Below are 18,012 nucleotides of genomic sequence, written 5' to 3' on the forward strand. Positions count from 1 at the left end.
AAAGGAAAAGTTGATAAATTGGAAACATTTTTAATTCAACATTTTAAATTCAAAATTAAAAATGTCGCTCTATTAGGATAAGGAAAAAACAAGCTACTGCCAGGGAGAAAATATTTGCAAACCTCCTGTCTGACAGAGATCTTATACCTAGAAAATATAAAGAATCTCAGAACTCAACATTAAAAACAATCCAATTAGAAAGTAGGCAAAAGGTAGACATTTTACCAAAGACATTCAGATGGTAAATAAGTACATGAAAAGTTGTTCAACATAATTAACCATTAGGGAAATGCAAATTAAAACCACAGTGAGATAGCACTACACACGGATTAGAGAAGCTAAAATTAAAAATAAAATAGTGACACCACCAAATTCTGGCAAGGATGCAGTCCTTATACACTAGCCTCTTACATGGCTGGTGTCGGTCACTCTGGAAAACAGTTTGGCAGTTTCTTAAAAAACTAATAATGCACTTACCATCTGAACTAGCAATCACATGCCTGGGCATTTATCCCAGAGAAATGAAAACTTAGGTTCATTCAAAAACCTGTGCATGAATATTCATAGCAGCTGTATTTGTAGTAGCACAGGTTGGAAGCAACCCAGATGTCTTTAAATGGACGAATGTTTTAACAGGCTGGTGCATCCATGCCATGAAGCACAACTCGGCAATAAAGAGGAATGAGTGGCTGGCGCTTGGTGAGTGGCTGACGCTTGGAACCACCTGAATGGATCTCAAGGGAATTATACTGAGTAAAAAAGCCAATCCCAAAAGGTCACATATTACATGATTCTATTTATGTTACATTCTGAAAATGACAGGATAAAGAGATGGATAACAGATTACCAGTTGCCAGGGATTTGGGACAGCACAAGGGAGGTCTTATGTGGAGAGACAGTTTTGTTTCTTGATGGTAGTGGCAGGGGCTACACAAACCCACCAGGTTTTGAAATTGCCTAGAACCTGAATAAGGATTGTGGATGGCACTGATGCCAGCTTCCTGGTTTGGATATTGCCCTGTAGTATGTCAGATGTTAGCCTTGGTGAAGGATACATGGGGCCCTCTATCCTATCTTTGTCAATTCCTGTGAATCTATAGTCGTTTCAAAATAAAAATTAAAAAATAAATCACCAGCCAAACAGATACCTAAGGTCTCAGGGACACTGGGAAATTAAAAGTTTTAGGACAGAAAAAGCTGTTCCATGCAGCTGCTAACCCAAAGAAACCAGTGTGCCTGCATCAGAAGTGGACTTCAGGTAGAAATGGCCATGAGAGGAAGAAGGGACACTTGAGAAGAAAGGTCAGCGCCCCAGGATTATTTCCAGATTCTCTAGATCTGTAAGTTAGTATGCACAGTTTCCAGATGCATCAGATGAAAACTGACACAACTGAAAAACGAAGCAGACATATCTGTAATCACAGTGGGACGTGTGAGCACAGGGGTCCACAAACTGTAGCCAATAGGCCAAGTCTGGCCTTTGGCCTGCTTTTGTGTGGGTCTGTGAGCTAAGAATGCTTTTTGGAGTTTTTAAAGGGTTGGTTTAAAAAAGAATATCTAACAGAAACTGTAGGGGGCCAGTGAAGCCTAAACTCTTCACTGTCTGGCCCCTGCAGAGGAAGTCTATGGAGCTTTAACAAAGCCTCTCTCAAGAGCTGATAGGACAAACAGACAGAAGGTTAGTATGGATTCGAATTGTTGAACACATTTTGAACACAGTGAACACACTCATCCTAACGGACATATAGAATCCTGCACCCAAAAGCTATAGAGTAAACACTTCTCCAGTGCATATGGAAAATCTACCAGAATTGACTCGATGACAGCTCATAAAGCAAGCTTCAGCAAATTTCAAACAATTGAAAGCATCCATCTTTTTTCTGTCCACAGTAAGCTAGAAATCAGTAATAACAATAAGTAAAAATTCTGTTATTTGAAATTAAAATACTACACTTCTAAATAATTCACAGGGAAAAAGCAGAAACCACAGTGCGCATTATAAAATATTTTGAATGACAGTGAAAATATTGTCCATAAAAAATGTGTGGGATGAAGCTGAAAGCTGTTCTGAGAAGGAAATTTGTAGAATTAAATGAATATACTTTCAAAAAAAGGCTGAAAATCAATGATCTAAGTATACATCTCTATAAATTAATAAAAAATCAAACTCAGGGAGTGTGGTAGGTAGGAAGGAAATAGTAAAAGCAGGAACTAGTGAAATAGGAAACAAATGGAGAATAGAGAAAGGTTTTTTTTATGTCATTCGCAGGAGTTCTCCCTCCTTGCTGGTGGGAATTCAAAGTGGTGCAGCCACTCTGGATGGCCGTGAGGTGGTTTCTTACAAAGCTAAACAGGTCTTAACACGCAGTCCAGTAGCTGCGCCCCTTGCTGCGGCCACACCACAACCTGTACATAGAAGTTTCGGCAACCCTATTCATAACTACCAAAACTTGGAAGCAGCCAAGATGTCCTTCAGTGGGTGATTAGATGAACGAACTGTGGTCCATCCAGACAGTGGAATGTTATTCAGTACTAAAAATACGTCTATCAAGCTATGAAAAGACATGGAGGAAACTTAAATGCATGTTACTAAGTGACAGAAGCCAATCTGAAAAAGCTGCCTACTGTCTGATTCCAGCTATAGGAAGACTGGAAAAGGGAGAACTATGGAAGCAGTAGAAAGATGAGTGCTTGCCAGGGGCTCGGGGGAGGGAGGCTGAGCAGGCAGGCGGGAGGGCTTTAGGGCAGTGTGCCTGCTCCAGATGATGCTCTCATGGTGGCTCCAGGTCATTACACATTTGTCCAAACTCGCAGAATGTCCACCACCAAGAGTGAACCCTCGTGTCAACTGTGGACTTGAGGGACATGTCAGTGTGGGTTCGCCGATTGTAACAAATGTGTCCTCCAGATTGGCGGGTGGAGGCACTGATCTGTAGAGAAGCAGAGGGTATGTGGGAAATCTCTGTACCTTCCTCTCAATTTTGCTGTGAACCTAAAACTGTTCTAAAAACATAAAGTCCTTTTTTTTAAGTTAATTTGAAAAGATGAATAAAACTGATAAACCTGTTACTAAATTGATCAAGAAAAGCAGAAAGCACAAATTGCCAGTATACGGCATGAAAAAGGGACATCTGTATACATAGATAATGCAGACTAAAGAGATGAGGGAATATTTATACCAATACATTTGAAACTTCAAGTAAAATGTGTGCCATGAAGAGTAATTGTGTTAAAAAATTTCAGGTAAAATGAACACGTTCTTTGAAAAATACAACCAAATAAGACTGAAGTATGAAGAAATAGAAAACTAGAAACCTTGAATGGTTCCATGTTTACTGAAGACATTGAATCTGAAATGAAAACTCTGCCTACAAGGAAACCTCAGGATCAGAGGGCTTCCCTGTGAGTTTTTCCAGACACCGAAGGAGGAACCAGCAGCTGTGCTACGCCCATTCTTCCAGAGAGCAGAAGAAGAAGGAAGGCTTTCCAACTGTTTCTATAAGTCCAGCAAAATCCTGATGCAAAAATCTAACAAAGACATCACAAGAAATAGAAATTTAGGCCATTCTGTTTCATGAAAATAAAGCTTCCAAACAAAATATTAACAAATCAAATCCAGCAATATGTAAAACCAATAATACATGATGACCAAGTTGGGTTTATTTTTGGAATGCAATATTGATTTAACATTTGAAAACCATTGTAAATAACAATGAATAAGAAAAAGGATATAATGGATGCTAAAAAAATACTTGATTAAATTCAGTACCTGTTCATGGCAGTCACCTTCAGGCTTCTGTAGGAAATACGCTTCTCACTAACACATCCTGTTAGCATCTGCTCAGCCCTGTGTACGTGTGTAATGGTTGCTCTTTTTAAAAACGAGTGTTGTTTTGGATAATTTTGTAGAATAAAAAGTGTCGCACAGCACTATTTTAGGGTACAGTAGTGCTGTGCAACAAAAATCATTTTGATTAAACCTAGATTAACTCTTGGATAATCTCAGTTCATGATACGTTTCTTAGAGTGGTGAGCAAGGTTCTTCTATTTTAGTAAGTGAAGCCTTAGCTTCTAAAGGAGCTAAAATATCTGTTACTTTTTTCCTAGTTTATTTTAGTTTTATTTAAAATAACTCTTGGTTAATTTGAGCTACATAGATAAGCCAGACAATGACGGATTCAGTTTCACTTACCTCATTTATGGACTCATGTGGACACTCGCTAGATATCGGTATCACTTTCCATGGGGCCAGTGTCAGCCAGGAGGTAGAGAGTATCTCATGCAGCATCCTCGCTAAATGCAGGAACCCTCTGCAGCATCTTAGGATAGCTTCCCCATTTGAGAACAGAATGTTGGACATCAAGGTAAATTTGACAGTGAAAAGAAATATTTCATATTGGTATGGTCTTAATTTGCAAAGATTATCAGCCTATCAACCTAGTGAGATACATAAGCCATTTTATTCTTAAATGATAAGTGTTCATTTAAAGTTAGATCTTTCATAACAAATACTCATAATTACAACAATTATGATTTTTAAATACAATAAACTTAATAGTGTCTAAAATGATACTCTTTTGGCTTCCCTGTCTGTCCCTTTGCCTTTGAAGAAAGTTGTTCAGGAAAGAATGCACCCAGAAGTGAATGATCATGTGAGCTTTTTCCTAGTGGACCACAGTTTTCACCATTTCTGTTCTCGGCCTAGAGGTTCCTGGGAGGCAAGAGACACTGTGCTCACTGCCTCTGTATGTGGAGCAGGCCTGAGTAAGTGTCTGAGGTTTGAATGGATGGGTGGATGGATGAAGACACACTCTGACTGAAGAGGCACCCTCATTTCTGTCAGCTGAGGTTGTTTCCAAGGCCTCTGTAATCAGTAGAGCTGGTGAAGCTCAGCTTTGAGGATGCAGCTATGGTGATGCTGTCCAGTTACTGAGTGAGCATCCGTTCTGAGCAGAGTAACTTTGCAGAGCTGAGATCTGTTTCCTGCATGTGTGACTCCTGTCTTACATTTTTGGTGTGTGTTCTGGTCTCCACAGCCTGATTACATCAACCCCAGAGCTGTGCAGCTGGGCTCCCTTCTCGTCCGCGGCCTCACCACTCTGGTTTTAGTCAACAGCGCGTGTGGCTTCCCCTGGAAGACGAGTGATTTCATGCCCTGGAATGTATTTGACGGGAAGCTTTTTCATCAGAAGTACTTGCAATCTGAAAAGGGTTATGCTGTGGAGGTTCTTTTAGAACAAAATGTGAGTTCACAGACGCCTACCTTTCACCAGAAACATCCCTGTAGCTCCAGGCTGCACAAAAAACATGAAGTCGGCTGTTGCATTTTTCAAATTAATGCTTTCCAAATAAAGGATTCCGTTAAACCAGGAACACATGATTTGAAGCATTAGGCTTCTGCATCAACATAACTAATACAGGCTGAATATCCCTTATCTGAAATACTTAGGACCAGAAGTGTTTTGGATTTTGAATGTTTTTGGAATTTTGGAATGTTTGCATATACAGTTGATCCTTGAACAATGCAAGGGTTAAGGGCTCCAAATCCTTCTGCAGTGGAAAACCTGTATATAATTTTTGACTCCCCCAAAATGTTACTACAAAGAGCCTACTGTTGACCAGAAGCCTTAACCAATAACATAAGCCGTCAATTAACACATCATTTGTATTATATATGTATTATATACTGTATTCTTACAATAAAGTAAGTGAGCTAGAGAAAAGAAAATGTGATTAAGAAAATCATAAGAGAGAACTATATTTACTGTCCATTAAATGGAGGTGATCATCCTCACATTGAGTGGGCTGAGGAGGAGGAAGAGGGGTGGGTCTTGCTGCCTCAGGCGTGGCAGAGGCAGAAGAAAGTTCGAGTGTAAGTGATCTATGCAGTTCAAACCCATGTTGTTCAAGGGTCAGCTGTACATACATAATGAGATATCTTGGGGCTGAGACCCAAATCTAAACACAAAATTCATGTATGTCTCATATACTCCTTATACAGTAGCCTGAAGGTAATTTTATACAGTATTATTAATGACGTGCATGGAACAGTGTTTTCACTGCATCCATCACATGAGACCAGGTGTGGAATTTTCCACTTACAGCAGTTTTAGATTTTGGATTTTCAGATTAGGAGTGCTCAACCTGTAGCTTCTTCCAGAATTCTTAAATAGGGTTCAGGACTCCCAAACTTATGGTTAGGTAGGGCGAGCAGCATCACACCCAGTCTGACACATTTTTAATTTTTGAAGTGCTTTTCACTCCTCTCCCCATTTCTCACACACACACACGCACACATATATGTAATACACATACTTTTTTTTTTTGAGACAGGGTCTTGCTCTGTTGCCCAGCCTGGAATGCAGCGGTGCAATCTCCACTAACTGCAAACTTCCACCTCCTGGGCTCAAGTGATCCTCCCTCCTCAGCCTTCTGAGTAGCCAGGACTGCAGGCGCGCATCACCATGCCCAGCTAATTTTTGTATTTTCTGTAGAGGTGAGGTTTTTCCACGTTGCCCAGGCTGGTCTTGAACTCCTGGGCTCAAAGTGATCCGTCTGCCTCAGCCTCCCAAAGTGCTGGGATTACAGGTGTGAGTCACCGCAACCAGCCCGTCTCCCTATTTTTTAATGAGGAACTAATACTCCCTGCAAAAGTGCCCCCACAGATATCAGACTAATCTGATAGGTGTAGTTATGATTTATTACTTGAAAATACTCCCCAAAGGCTGCCAATTTAGTTGGGGACGCTGGCTGCTGTCCAGCTTAATAAATACAATCACTACATGACTCCTGGAAGATTTCCAAGTAAGGCCTCAAGCCAAGCTCATTTGGAATGTGTTTTAATACCCGCAGGGATGAGAAAAGCGGTGTGATCCGTGAGAGAGCATACCGGTCTGTCACGATAAAGCACTCCAAGCTTTCATAGCAGAGAGAACACATTTGGTAATGTGTTGCCATCACTGTTCCTCACATACACACACACAGATTCCAGAGTGGCATAGGACTGCAAGTATTTAGAACTTAGAAGCAGCCTGAATTTTATAGAGAGCAAAAGCAGAACAAGAGGAGAAATGTGCTTCTAATAAGCCAATAAGTATTGGAAAGTAGACTGTAGAAATGAAAGGTAAAGTAGCCTTAGTGGACCATAGCCTGTAAGTCATCCATCAAGGATCTTTTCCTTTCTTTATCCAATCTCTTGACCAAGTTCCAAGTGATTATACATTCTAGTTTGGGGAAAAAAAAAAAAAGTATAGGATAGAGTATTCAACAATAAAACAGGAAGCTTGAAGGAAAGGTTGAATGTTCCATGTTCCATTTCTTGATCTGCTGATGTTGTTTTGTTTTTTGTTTTGTGTTTTTTTTCTGACGTTGGCATTTCTGCTGAATGTTCTTATAATTAAGAATCGAAAGATTAAGATATATTAAATCCAAACACTTTTTAAGGTAAGATTGTGTGGTAATCACCTAAATTGTCGCAATAGGACTTGGAGATTCTGTTTTAGAAATGATTGTTTAAGCTACAGAAGCTGCTCGGTGTTCTTTTTCTGGGGGATTTAGGAGAATGTGTTCTCGAAGAACCTCTTGGGATGTGGTCATGCTGAAGGAGAACTGTGCTGCGGTTCGTGCCTGGGAGGAGGGTGCAGCCACCATTGCTGCCTCGCCTTTGGGAACAGTGTGGGAGGGTGTCCCCTAAGCTTCCTTCCAGCCACATGTGGCCCCTCACATCTCATTTGCATCTGGTCTGTTTGCAGAGATCTCGGCTCACCAAATTCCACAACCTGAAGGCAGTCGTCTGCAAGGCCTGCATGAAGGAGAACAGACGCATCACTGGCCGAGCCCACTGGGGCTCACACCACGCAGGTGGGAAAGGGCCAGGTGCCTCGAGAAGCCCCACAATCGTAGACCCTAACTGCTTCCTGAGTTTTGTTGACAAATGAATTCTAAGAAGAGGCTGATACAATTGGATGAACAGAATAGAATTTAAATGATAGGGCCGGGTGCGGTGGCTCACGCCTGTAATCTCAGCACTTTGGGAGGCCGAGGCAGGCAGATCACTTGAGGTCAGGAATTCAAGACCAGCCTGGCCCACATGGTGAAACCCCGTCTCTACTAAAAATACAAAAATGAACCAGGCGTGTTGGCAGGCGCCTGTAATCCCAGCTACTCGGGAGGCTGAGGAAGGAGGATCACTTGAACCTGGGAGGTGGAGGTTGCAGTGAGCCCAGATCACGCTACTGCACTCCAGTCTGGGTGACAGATCGAGACTCCATATCAAAAAAAAAAAAGTATTAAAATCTCTACCCAGTGGTTTAAATTCTGGTCCCAGCAGGAAAATTTCTCAGAAAGGATTCGCTCATTAATTAAATAATGAAGAACTCTTTCTCTGCATGTGTAACCTCCTTTCTAGGGTTCCCCAAAGTGGAACGGCTGCTTAGGTAATGTTTGTTTATTTGACAAGAGTTTAGGTTTATTTTTTCTTATGATAAAAGTATATTATTAAAAATGAGTATAAAGAAAGTAATTAAAAAGGAAATATACATGGCCTTTAATTCTATCACATAAAGACGACAAGCTTCTGCCGAGGTTTTCTGTGTTTGCATCTCATTGTGAGTACACTCCATGCAGTTTGCATCCTGCTTTCCCACTTAGCACTTAACTTAGGGCGTTAACACCGTTCTTCTTAAACAACGGCCACAGAATCTTCCACTACTACATAGCTTGTTCCCCTGTTTGGAGCTCTGAGGGTATTTCCGTTTTTTTCTCATTACTCCTAATGCTTGTATGTGTATTATTATTATTTTCTTTAAACAGAATATCATTGTCTGTGGAATCATAGATTGAAATGTAATCAATTTTAGGTAAATGATCACTGAATACCTTCTCCAGCAGTGAGCAAGAGTTTCCGTTTCAGGGTACCCTTGACACTTCTAAAAGTCTGGGGGTTTTTTGCTTTTTGTTTTTTTGAGATGGAGTTTCACTCTTGTTGCCCAGGCTGGAGTGCAGTGGCTCGATCTCGGCTCACTGCAACCTCCGCCTCCCGGGTTCAAGCGATTCTCTTGCCTCAGCCTCCCGAGCAGCTGGGACTACAGGCTTGTGCCACCACGCCCGGCTAATTTTTGTATTTTTAGTAGAGAAGGGGTTTCACCATGTTGGCCAGGATTGTCTCAATCTCTTGACCTCGTGATCCGCTGGTTTTCAAAAACCAATTTGGTAGATGAAAAATCTGTCTCATTGATTGAATGCTGCTTTGTCTGTCAGTGAAGTTAGACATCTTATTAGTTTATTTTGTTAATGAGACTTTTTAATTATTCTTTCATGCCCTCCTTCAGTTCATGTTTACACCTGTAACTACTGCAGTCCCATTATTTTTCTTGATGGAATAGGAGAACTCAGCCCAGATTCTTATCACCCAGACTATCTCTAGGAGAACTACTTGGTGTCAGCCTTGCAAATACCATTCTCAGAGGTTTCGTGTCATGAGGGGAGTAGCCGCCTCAGATGCACCCAGATCCCACCAGGTGTCGTGCGTAGCACCCCATGAAGGGAGAGCAGCCAGGGTGTGTGGAGCCATGTCCAACCATGAGAGGGAAGGCTGCTTTTTCTACTGTTCCCAATCCTTTTCTCCATCTTTTGACTTTCTGTCACCAACTATAGATAGACTGAGATTGAGACCCCCAAAACAAAGTTGATTTATTGCAAAATAAATGTGTGATACTCTCTCACATTGCCTGTTTCCTTACCTGGTTGGCAGTAGGTCCTCAGAAGTCTGCGCCGTGGCTGGGCACACACCTGTAATCTGAGCACTTTGGGAGGCTAAGGTGGGAGAATCACTTAAGGCCAGGAGTTTGACACTGGCCTGAGAAACATAGCAAGACCCTGTCTTTACGAAAAAAAAAAAAAAAAAAAAAAAAAGTCTGCACTGCATACACAGTCCTGCAGGGTTCCCTCTCCTCTCCATACTGAGGTTGTCAGCGAAGCCATGACAAGCGGCTGAGAGACCTGCAGATGCTGGACGCTGCTGCTTAGGTGGCAGTAGGCGTGGCGGTTGTCAGGCCAAACTCCTCTTTCATTTCAGAGGCCATGAGGTCCTGCAGGACAAGTTTATTTTGAGCACTAAAGATGACCTGTTAGTCTAATGCAGTGTGGTACAGTGGTGCTTGTAATTTTTATAGAAACTAAATTTTGACTATTTTCTAATGAAGTCTGCATACAAATGGGCAGAAATCAGTGTCCTGTCATATTATTCCAAGTTAATGAGGCAAACTACATTTTCCTTTTGTATTATTCCATTAATGAGGCGAACTACATTTTAAGAGCTATGATAGATTAGTAAGATCATTTCGTGTTTTGGAAACTGTTCCCTTTTTTGTTCTCAAAGTAATTTTCTTCACAAATCCAACTTAAGGTTCTATGGTTCAGTCCCTCATTTTGCTGAAGAACCTTATGCCCCACATGGCTCACCCAAAACCAAGCTGATTCTTCGTTGCAGAACTTAGACTGAAGCCTCCACCGCTTGGCCCCAGCCCCATGTTCTTGGGTAATGCTGAGCTTGCACCTCCTGTGTTGGGGAAGGGCTGTAGGGACGTGGTGGGGGAAGGGCTGTAGGGACGTAGTAGGGCCCTGCAGTCCTGACTGCCGTTGTCTGCTTCCACGGGCCGCACAGCCAGGCCACTGCAACACCAAGCTACTCTCGGTGTGTTGGCCTCTGGACCCAAGCTGACAGCTGTGAGCTCACAACTGCTCCAAGCTTGGAGTCACCTGTTATTCTCAGTGTGTGGTCACAAGTGCTCATGCTGGAGGTGAGCTGGAGACCACGTGTGTAAGATGAGCACACACGGGCTGACCCTGGCCAGATGTGAGGAGGATGTCACCAGTCCTGCAGAGCAGTAGCTCAGAGACAAGGGCAGCAGTCACAAAGGGATGACATCACGGCAGGAAGGTGGGTGTTGGGGGACTTTCAGTAGCTAGACTGGGGTAAAACACCACAATGGGAGGACACTGGGGAAGGTGAGTCAGCCTTAGAGACCACAGAGGCTGTTGAATGCCAGGCAAGTCGTGGCTTTTCTACCCACCTCATACTGGGGAGGTTTTGGAGTTTTTTGAGGTGATGTGATGAGAAATCTGTTAGTTCAGGACCTGTATCTGGGCCCCAGACAAGGGGGTTGGTCCTGAGGGCAGCCCAGGAGCATGTGCCAGCACAAGGCCACGCCTCCGTGGGCACCGCAGCATGTCCAGGGAGGACCAGCCTGGCGGAGGCACACCCTGCAAGGCCACTCTTCACTCATAGCTAAAGCCCCAGGTGGCCTGCACACTGCATGTGTGGTCACGCACTGGGAGTCCTGGTCACAGTGTGGCCCACCTCGCGGATGCTTCCAGTGCACCTGTGGAGCAGGGACAGTACCCATGGCAGGGCTGGACGGCCTGGGCCTTCTTTGTGGAGCACCATGGACTATCACGATACCTTTAAAAAATCACATGAGTTTGTAGGTAATCAGGCCTTCTAGTAGAGACAAACAGGACAAGGTGTCATGGACTGGGAAGTTACGGAAATTTTAAAGTACGAAAAGTGTGTGTGAGTGAAGTTTGTGGAGAATGGGGAGAAGCTCACAAGTCCCAGAAATGCTGCTCCATGCCTCACCCAGGGCCCTAGAGGGATGGGCTTGGTCATGGGCGCCATGGGTCCAGGGGGCCTGCATGGGTCCAGGGGGCCCCAGGGAAGAGGAGTGGTTGGGCTGCTCAAGTCTTTGTTTGCAGAGTCCGACCTCTCACCACCAATACCAGATTCTCCTGGGGTAGGGTTTAACACGCAGATTTGTGACTCCACTCCTGAGCCGGGTTCTCCGGGGATGCAACCCTTAAATTTGCATTTTTTCGTGACCCTCCCTCTGATTTAAGTACGGGGATACTGCTGACCTGGTGCTGCCTTGCCATCCTTACATGCTGTGTCATTTGGGTTAAGACATTTGACAACTTACTAATCTTCTGACCATGTGTTCCCACAGGGAGGTGGGGAAGACAGGGCTCCAGCTACCACAGGACGGGCTCTGGGTATAGCCGTTCCAGTCAGGGACAGCCGTGGAGAGACCAGGGACCAGGTAAGAAGGCCAGTGGTCACTCTGCTGGGCCACCTGCATGGCACTGCCTCTCACCTTGTGCTTTTGCTGGTAACTGCCTTCCTCTGTTTCAGAAAGGTTGTATAGTTCCAGTAAATAAACAGATAAATATACCAATGCATCTAATTTTTATCATTTAGTGAAATAAAGACAAATAATTTCCATGCTTGATGCTAGCCCTGTCTGCATGTGGCCACTTTATTCATTTTCTATCAGTTCATTCTGCTCAAGATCTAGTTTTTGTAATTCACTTGCTAGAAGGTACTTGTAAAGTTTACATGTGGAAGATCCATTGTTCTCATGAAAAAAGGACAGGTTGTAGTGTTTCACCAATAGCTGCATTCAGGTAATAGGATTCTGATATTTTCCGTGACTTGGATTACAGTGTGAGGTAGGAAATAGCCCCAACCCTTTGTTTTTTACATATGTTGTACAGATACTGTTTTAATGCATGTATCGTGCTGAATTTAAATACATCGAGAACTTCACATCAGTATTTGAGCTCAAATTCCGTATAGTTTTGAGAGCCAAACTTTATAAACTTTGAAATTACCTAATATTTATCATTTAATCCCTTAAAATCCAAATCAGCCTTTGATTTATGATATCTGTGACTTTCGCAACGTCTAAAATGTGTAGAGACTTCGCAAGCTGCTCAAATTATTCCCTAAAACACAGCAAGTCTTCAGTGTGAATCCAGTTGACCTTTGGGGTCTGTCTCGGGTGGAGTCTGCATGGAGGCTGCGGGGCCGCACGTCTGTTGAGTACCGTGTCCTTTCCTCTTGGGTCTGTACAGTCAGCAAACATTGCGAGTCCACTGTATTGCTGAGTGTAGATGAGAATTGATGGTGAATGTTTTTGAAATGCCCATCCTTGAGAGAGAGCTCCATGAATTTAATGCCCGTCCTTGAGAGAGCTCCAGGAATTTAGATTTACATTTGCTTGAGATGTTTCCTTGAATGAGCTTAACCTGCAGAAACTCGACCCCACCGAGTCGTGCAGTCACTGTCATGTGGAGCTTCCAGATGGCCCCACTGAACACGTGCAGTCCATCCTTTCATGGTCTCTACTACAGTGTAAACATAAGGGTCACTTCCACTTCGTCACTAACTAAATCATCCAAGTATTTATACCAGTGCAGTGCAACTGAGATCTGGGCAAAAGACCTTCCATTTGTGCAAGGATATTTGAGATTGCTTTTAACTTAGAAGGTGCTGCAGTTGATTGGAGTAAACCACAAACAGGGAACCCAAAAACAATGGGAGGGGTTTTGTAAACTTACATAGACTCAGACTGAAGCCTGGTGCTTTGGGCCATTGCCGCTGCCCTAGGCGACTCTGGCCTTGGGGTGCAGTCCTGTGTGATGCACGTGCTGTGGCTTTCCAGTTAGTTTCTCCACCCTGGTTAAGAGTCTGCTTTCAGGTCAGAGACTGCAGCCCTGAGGTCGTGTGTGTGTAGAGAGCTCAATGCCTGTCCTGGGGGCTCCCCGTGGGCTGGGGGCCTACAGCCCTGACCTGGCGGATCTGTCTGCAGCTGGCCGCGCACATTAGGGCTGCTTGGGAAGAGTGCAGGGTCTGGGCTTCTGAGTCTTTGGGATGAGAGGCCTTCCTCACATGAGCCATGGTGAGGGTGCTCCCAAGAGGAAGGTGAGCGTGTGCAGAGCACTTAGGTCCAAATGGGTGGGTAGAGCTTATGCTCCCCCTCCATCCCTCCCTCACTCTCTCTGCTGCTTGAAATAGCAAATCTGAGATCTCCTTGACAAGGTGATATTTAAGCAAAGGCCTGATGAGAGGGTGGGAGCTGATGCCAGATGCCTGTGGGCCAGATTTGGGGGCAGAGGGGCCAGTCAGAGCTGTCACGAGGTCAGGTGGGCTAGACTTGGAGGGCCCTGCAGCTCTGTGTGAATCTGGAGTCCACCCTGACCGAGAAGCTTGACCCAGGTGATTGCAGCAGGTGGTGAGACCTCATTGACCACATCCCGCAGAAATGCTCAAGGTCTGCAGACCGACCACATCCAGCTGATGATGGCACACAGCTTGGTCTAGATCTAGGGTTTAGTAATGTCGGAAATATTGGTGTTGACTGGTGTGGAGTAAAGCTACTGGGTGAAGCGGGCATCCCAGCCTCATCCATCCACACCTTCCCACCCTGGAGATCCGTGACCAGCCTGGCCGTAAATGCCAGGCCAACCTTGATGACATGAAAGCTGTTGGCCCCTCTAGGTGAGGATTCAGCAGAACCCACCTGACCCAGTAAGGCAGGCTGGCAGGGGAGGGAAGAGCCACAGCCTCTCTTTCAGGCAGACTGACGGAGCAGGGTGTGCTGTCGTGTCCCCTACTCCTAGCCTCGTGGTAAGAAAGGAGACCTTCTGCTTACCCTCTTTGGCTTGGGGTTGCCCCCTTTCGTCCCCCTGGGCCTCAGGAAGGTGGAGAGGGGATAGTCAGGAGAGTCCACAGTCCAGATGGGAGGATGGGAAAGAGGCTACGGGTTCTGCAGACAGGTGTGCCTGCCTGTCACAGAGGAAACTGTAAAGAGTGTGCCATCAGGCCTCCCACTGATGGGACGCATCGCCACAGGCAACGCACTGAACCCTTTCCATCGGGCATCTGGCCTGGATAACCTTGAGTGTCCTTTCTAGCTCTGGAATTCTGTGACTTTCTATTCTATTTATTGAATGGTGGGTGAGACATTAGTAAAGTGTAACTCTTAGGAGTCAATAAGGAAGGTAGAACTATGTCATAACTCTTAGGAGTGAGTGGGAAAGGTAGAACTATGTCATAACTCTTAGAAGTGAGTGGGAAAGGTAGAACTGTGTCATAACTCTTAGGAGTGAGTGGGGAAGGTAGAACTATGTCATAACTCTTAGAAGTGAGTGGGAAAGGTAGAACTGTGTCATAACTCTTAGGAGTGAGTGGGGAAGGTAGAACTGTGTCATAACTCTTAGGAGTGAGTGAGAAAGGTAGAACTATGTCATAACTCTTAGGAGTGAGTGGGAAAGGTAGAACTATGTCATAAGCCTTAGGAGTGAGTGGGGAAGGTAGAACTATGTCATAACTCTTAGGAGTGAGTGAGAAAGGTAGAACTATGTCATAACTCTTAGAAGTGAGTGGGAAAGGTAGAACTATGTCATAACTCTTAGGAGTGAGTGAGAAAGGTAGAACTATGTCATAACTCTTAGGAGTGAGTGAGGAAGGTAGAACTATGTCATAACTCTTAGGAGTGAGTGAGAAAGGTAGAACTATGTCATAACTCTTAGGAGTGAGTGAGGAAGGTAGAACTATGTTATAACTCTTAGGAGTGAGTGGGGAAGGTAGAACTATGTCATAAGCCTTAGGAGTGAGTGGGGAAGGTAGAACTATGTCATAAGCCTTAGGAGTGAGTGGGGAAGGTAGAACTATGTCATAAGCCTTAGGAGTGAGTGGGGAAGGTAGAACTATGTCATAACTCTTAGGAGTGAGTGGGAAAGGTAGAACTATGTCATAACTCTTAGGAGTGAGTGAGAAAGGTAGAACTATGTCATAACTCTTAGGAGTGAGTGAGGAAGGTAGAACTATGTCATAACTCTTAGGAGTGAGTGAGAAAGGTAGAACTATGTCATAACTCTTAGGAGTGAGTGAGGAAGGTAGAACTATGTTATAACTCTTAGGAGTGAGTGGGGAAGGTAGAACTATGTCATAAGCCTTAGGAGTGAGTGGGGAAGGTAGAACTATGTCATAAGCCTTAGGAGTGAGTGAGAAAGGTAGAACTATGTCATAACTCTTAGGAGTGAGTGAGAAAGGTAGAACTATGTCATAAGCCTTAGGAGTGAGTGGGGAAGGTAGAACTATGTCATAACTCTTAGGAGTGAGTGAGGAAGGTAGAACTATGTCATAACTCTTAGGAGTGAGTGGGGAAGGTAGAACTATGTCATAAGCCTTAGGAGTGAGTGGGGAAGGTAGAACTATGTCATAAGCCTTAGGAGTGAGTGAGAAAGGTAGAACTATGTCATAACTCTTAGGAGTGAGTGGGGAAGGTAGAACTATGTCATAAGCCTTAGGAGTGAGTGGGGAAGGTAGAACTATGTCATTTACAGATGTATCATCAGAACATTCCCCATCCTGTCCTGATCTCAGAAGGCAGGTGGAGTGGGACCTGTTTGGTACTGACTCCTCTGGGAATGGTAAGAGTCACAGGCTTTTCTTTATTTCTTTCATTTTCTTCCAGAGGCGGCCTGCTGTGGTAGCTTCAGACAGGCTGACTTTGTCTCAAGCCCTGGTTCTGCCCCTTCCCAGTGGCCTGCCCTTAGGGGATCCCTGGACCACTGGGCTGCTCCCTGGCTTCTGATCAGTGTGGCCTGACCAGCTGCAGGGACGGCACCTCCACAGCACCAGCATCCAGGCAGAGGGGATCGTGGCCACTTCTTCCAAAACCAAGTTTTTCCTTTCCTGGCATTAATTCTAACATTTCTCTTAATATTTATGTCAAACTATTTTGTTAAAGAGTTTTTTCTGTTAAAAATAAAGCAATGTCCGTCCTACCTCAGTATCGCTGTTCTTGCAGAATGAAGTGAAGCAGGAACATCACCAAAGCCTGCAGGTGTGGCCTGGCGGGAGCAGAGCCATCTGCTTCTCCCAGGACTCCCCCAGAGCATGGCCCCCAGGTCAAGTGCCAGGAAGGATGCCATGCACATTGGCTTCTTTCTTTCGTGTGACGACAGAGACTACAGGAGCATCTTTAAACTAGACCAGAAGAACCCCCTTCCTTGGATTGACAGAAAACAGCTTTCTTCCGATTCTGTTAGCAGAGAACAGTGTCCAGAAATTTCTCATCCTCTTGCAAATTAAAACAGCAGAATGACTTTCCATAGGCGGAACCGTAGCTAGTCATCCTCAGCCCTGGGTCCCTGCCAGGGGAAAGTCTCACTCTTGGAACCCTGCGTGCCTCTGCAGCAGATCCCTCGGCCGTCCAGTAACAGGAACCCCCCAGTTGCCCCGGTCTTGCTGGAAGTCCAGAGGCCACCATGGTTTCCTCGTCCTGCCTGATGGCAGCTCCTTGGGGCAGGCTGAGCTAAGCCTGAGGGGTCTCCAAGTGGCATTCAGCAGCTGGTGTGTGGGTGAGGAGAGAGCCCTCAGATGGACACAGGTTTGGGGGTGACAGGACATGGGGGGCTGGCAAGAGACAGACAGAGGCAGTGTCCCATCAGGACTGAGCTGGAGAGGGAGGCCGTCCAGAAGCTGGCAGAGAAGAGAGGCTCTGAGGATAGAAGCTGACAGAAAGGGCCAGGGAGCAGGGAGGGAGGGAGCAAAGGCCGCTGTCCCCTGCAGGAGCCAGGACAGGCACCGCCAGTATCTCCAGCAGTGCTTATTTCTTACTCCTTTCTGCCTGTAATAGTATAAGCTACTGATAGGAAGCAGAAAATATATACAGGCTGAGTATCCCAAGTCTGAGATCCAGAATGCTCCACAGTCCAGAATTTTTGCCCACCAACAGGACGCTCAAAGGAAATGCTCCTTGAAGCATTTTGGAATTTCGGATATTCAGATTAGGGTTGCTGAACCCCGGTAAGTATAATGCAGATATTCCAAAATCTGAAAAAAATTTGAAACCTGAACTACTTCTGGTTCCAAGCATTTCAGAAAGGGGTTACTCAGCCTGTAGTAAACAACCCAGGGCTGCCTCCGCAGCCTGCATCTGTGTGGCTTTGGATGCATGAGTGGCCACAGGCCTCCCCAAGAGGCACTCCTCTCTCTTCCCCGAACGTGCCATCCTCCCTCAGGACTCCCTGCGCCCTGGGCTCTGTGGGCCCCGCACCCTGCGTGTCCCACGCTTCAGTCCCTCATCATCTTTGCTGTGTTCCCACTGCTGAGGGTGCTGTGCACGTCCCAGGATGGACCTAAGGAGGCAGGCTCAGCAGACGAAG

At 45.0% G+C, this 18,012-nt stretch overlaps 1 protein-coding gene across 8 annotated transcripts in view; it reads left to right on the forward strand.

The window, feature by feature from the left end:
* FAM120B (family with sequence similarity 120 member B) overlaps window positions 1-18,012 on the forward strand; it is a 105,202-nt gene that overhangs the window by 84,267 nt on the left and 2,923 nt on the right. For 4 of the 8 annotated variants that reach the window (XM_034963290.3, XM_008975152.5, XM_034963292.3 and 1 more), the window contains 3 exons: window positions 5,037-5,243; window positions 7,752-7,860; window positions 12,003-12,095. In XM_034963290.3, coding sequence (XP_034819181.1) covers window positions 5,037-5,243; window positions 7,752-7,860; window positions 12,003-12,095 — 409 coding nt within the window. Of the gene's footprint in view, window positions 1-3,243; window positions 3,528-5,036; window positions 5,244-7,751; window positions 7,861-12,002; window positions 12,096-18,012 lie in introns of those variants that run through there. The other 4 variants (XM_063605561.1, XM_014345540.4, XR_004672301.3 and 1 more) reach the window with 3 other exon arrangements.

The sequence above is a fragment of the Pan paniscus genome, chromosome 5 (assembly GCF_029289425.2).
Source record: "Pan paniscus chromosome 5, NHGRI_mPanPan1-v2.0_pri, whole genome shotgun sequence".
Taxonomy (NCBI): domain Eukaryota; kingdom Metazoa; phylum Chordata; class Mammalia; order Primates; family Hominidae; genus Pan; species Pan paniscus.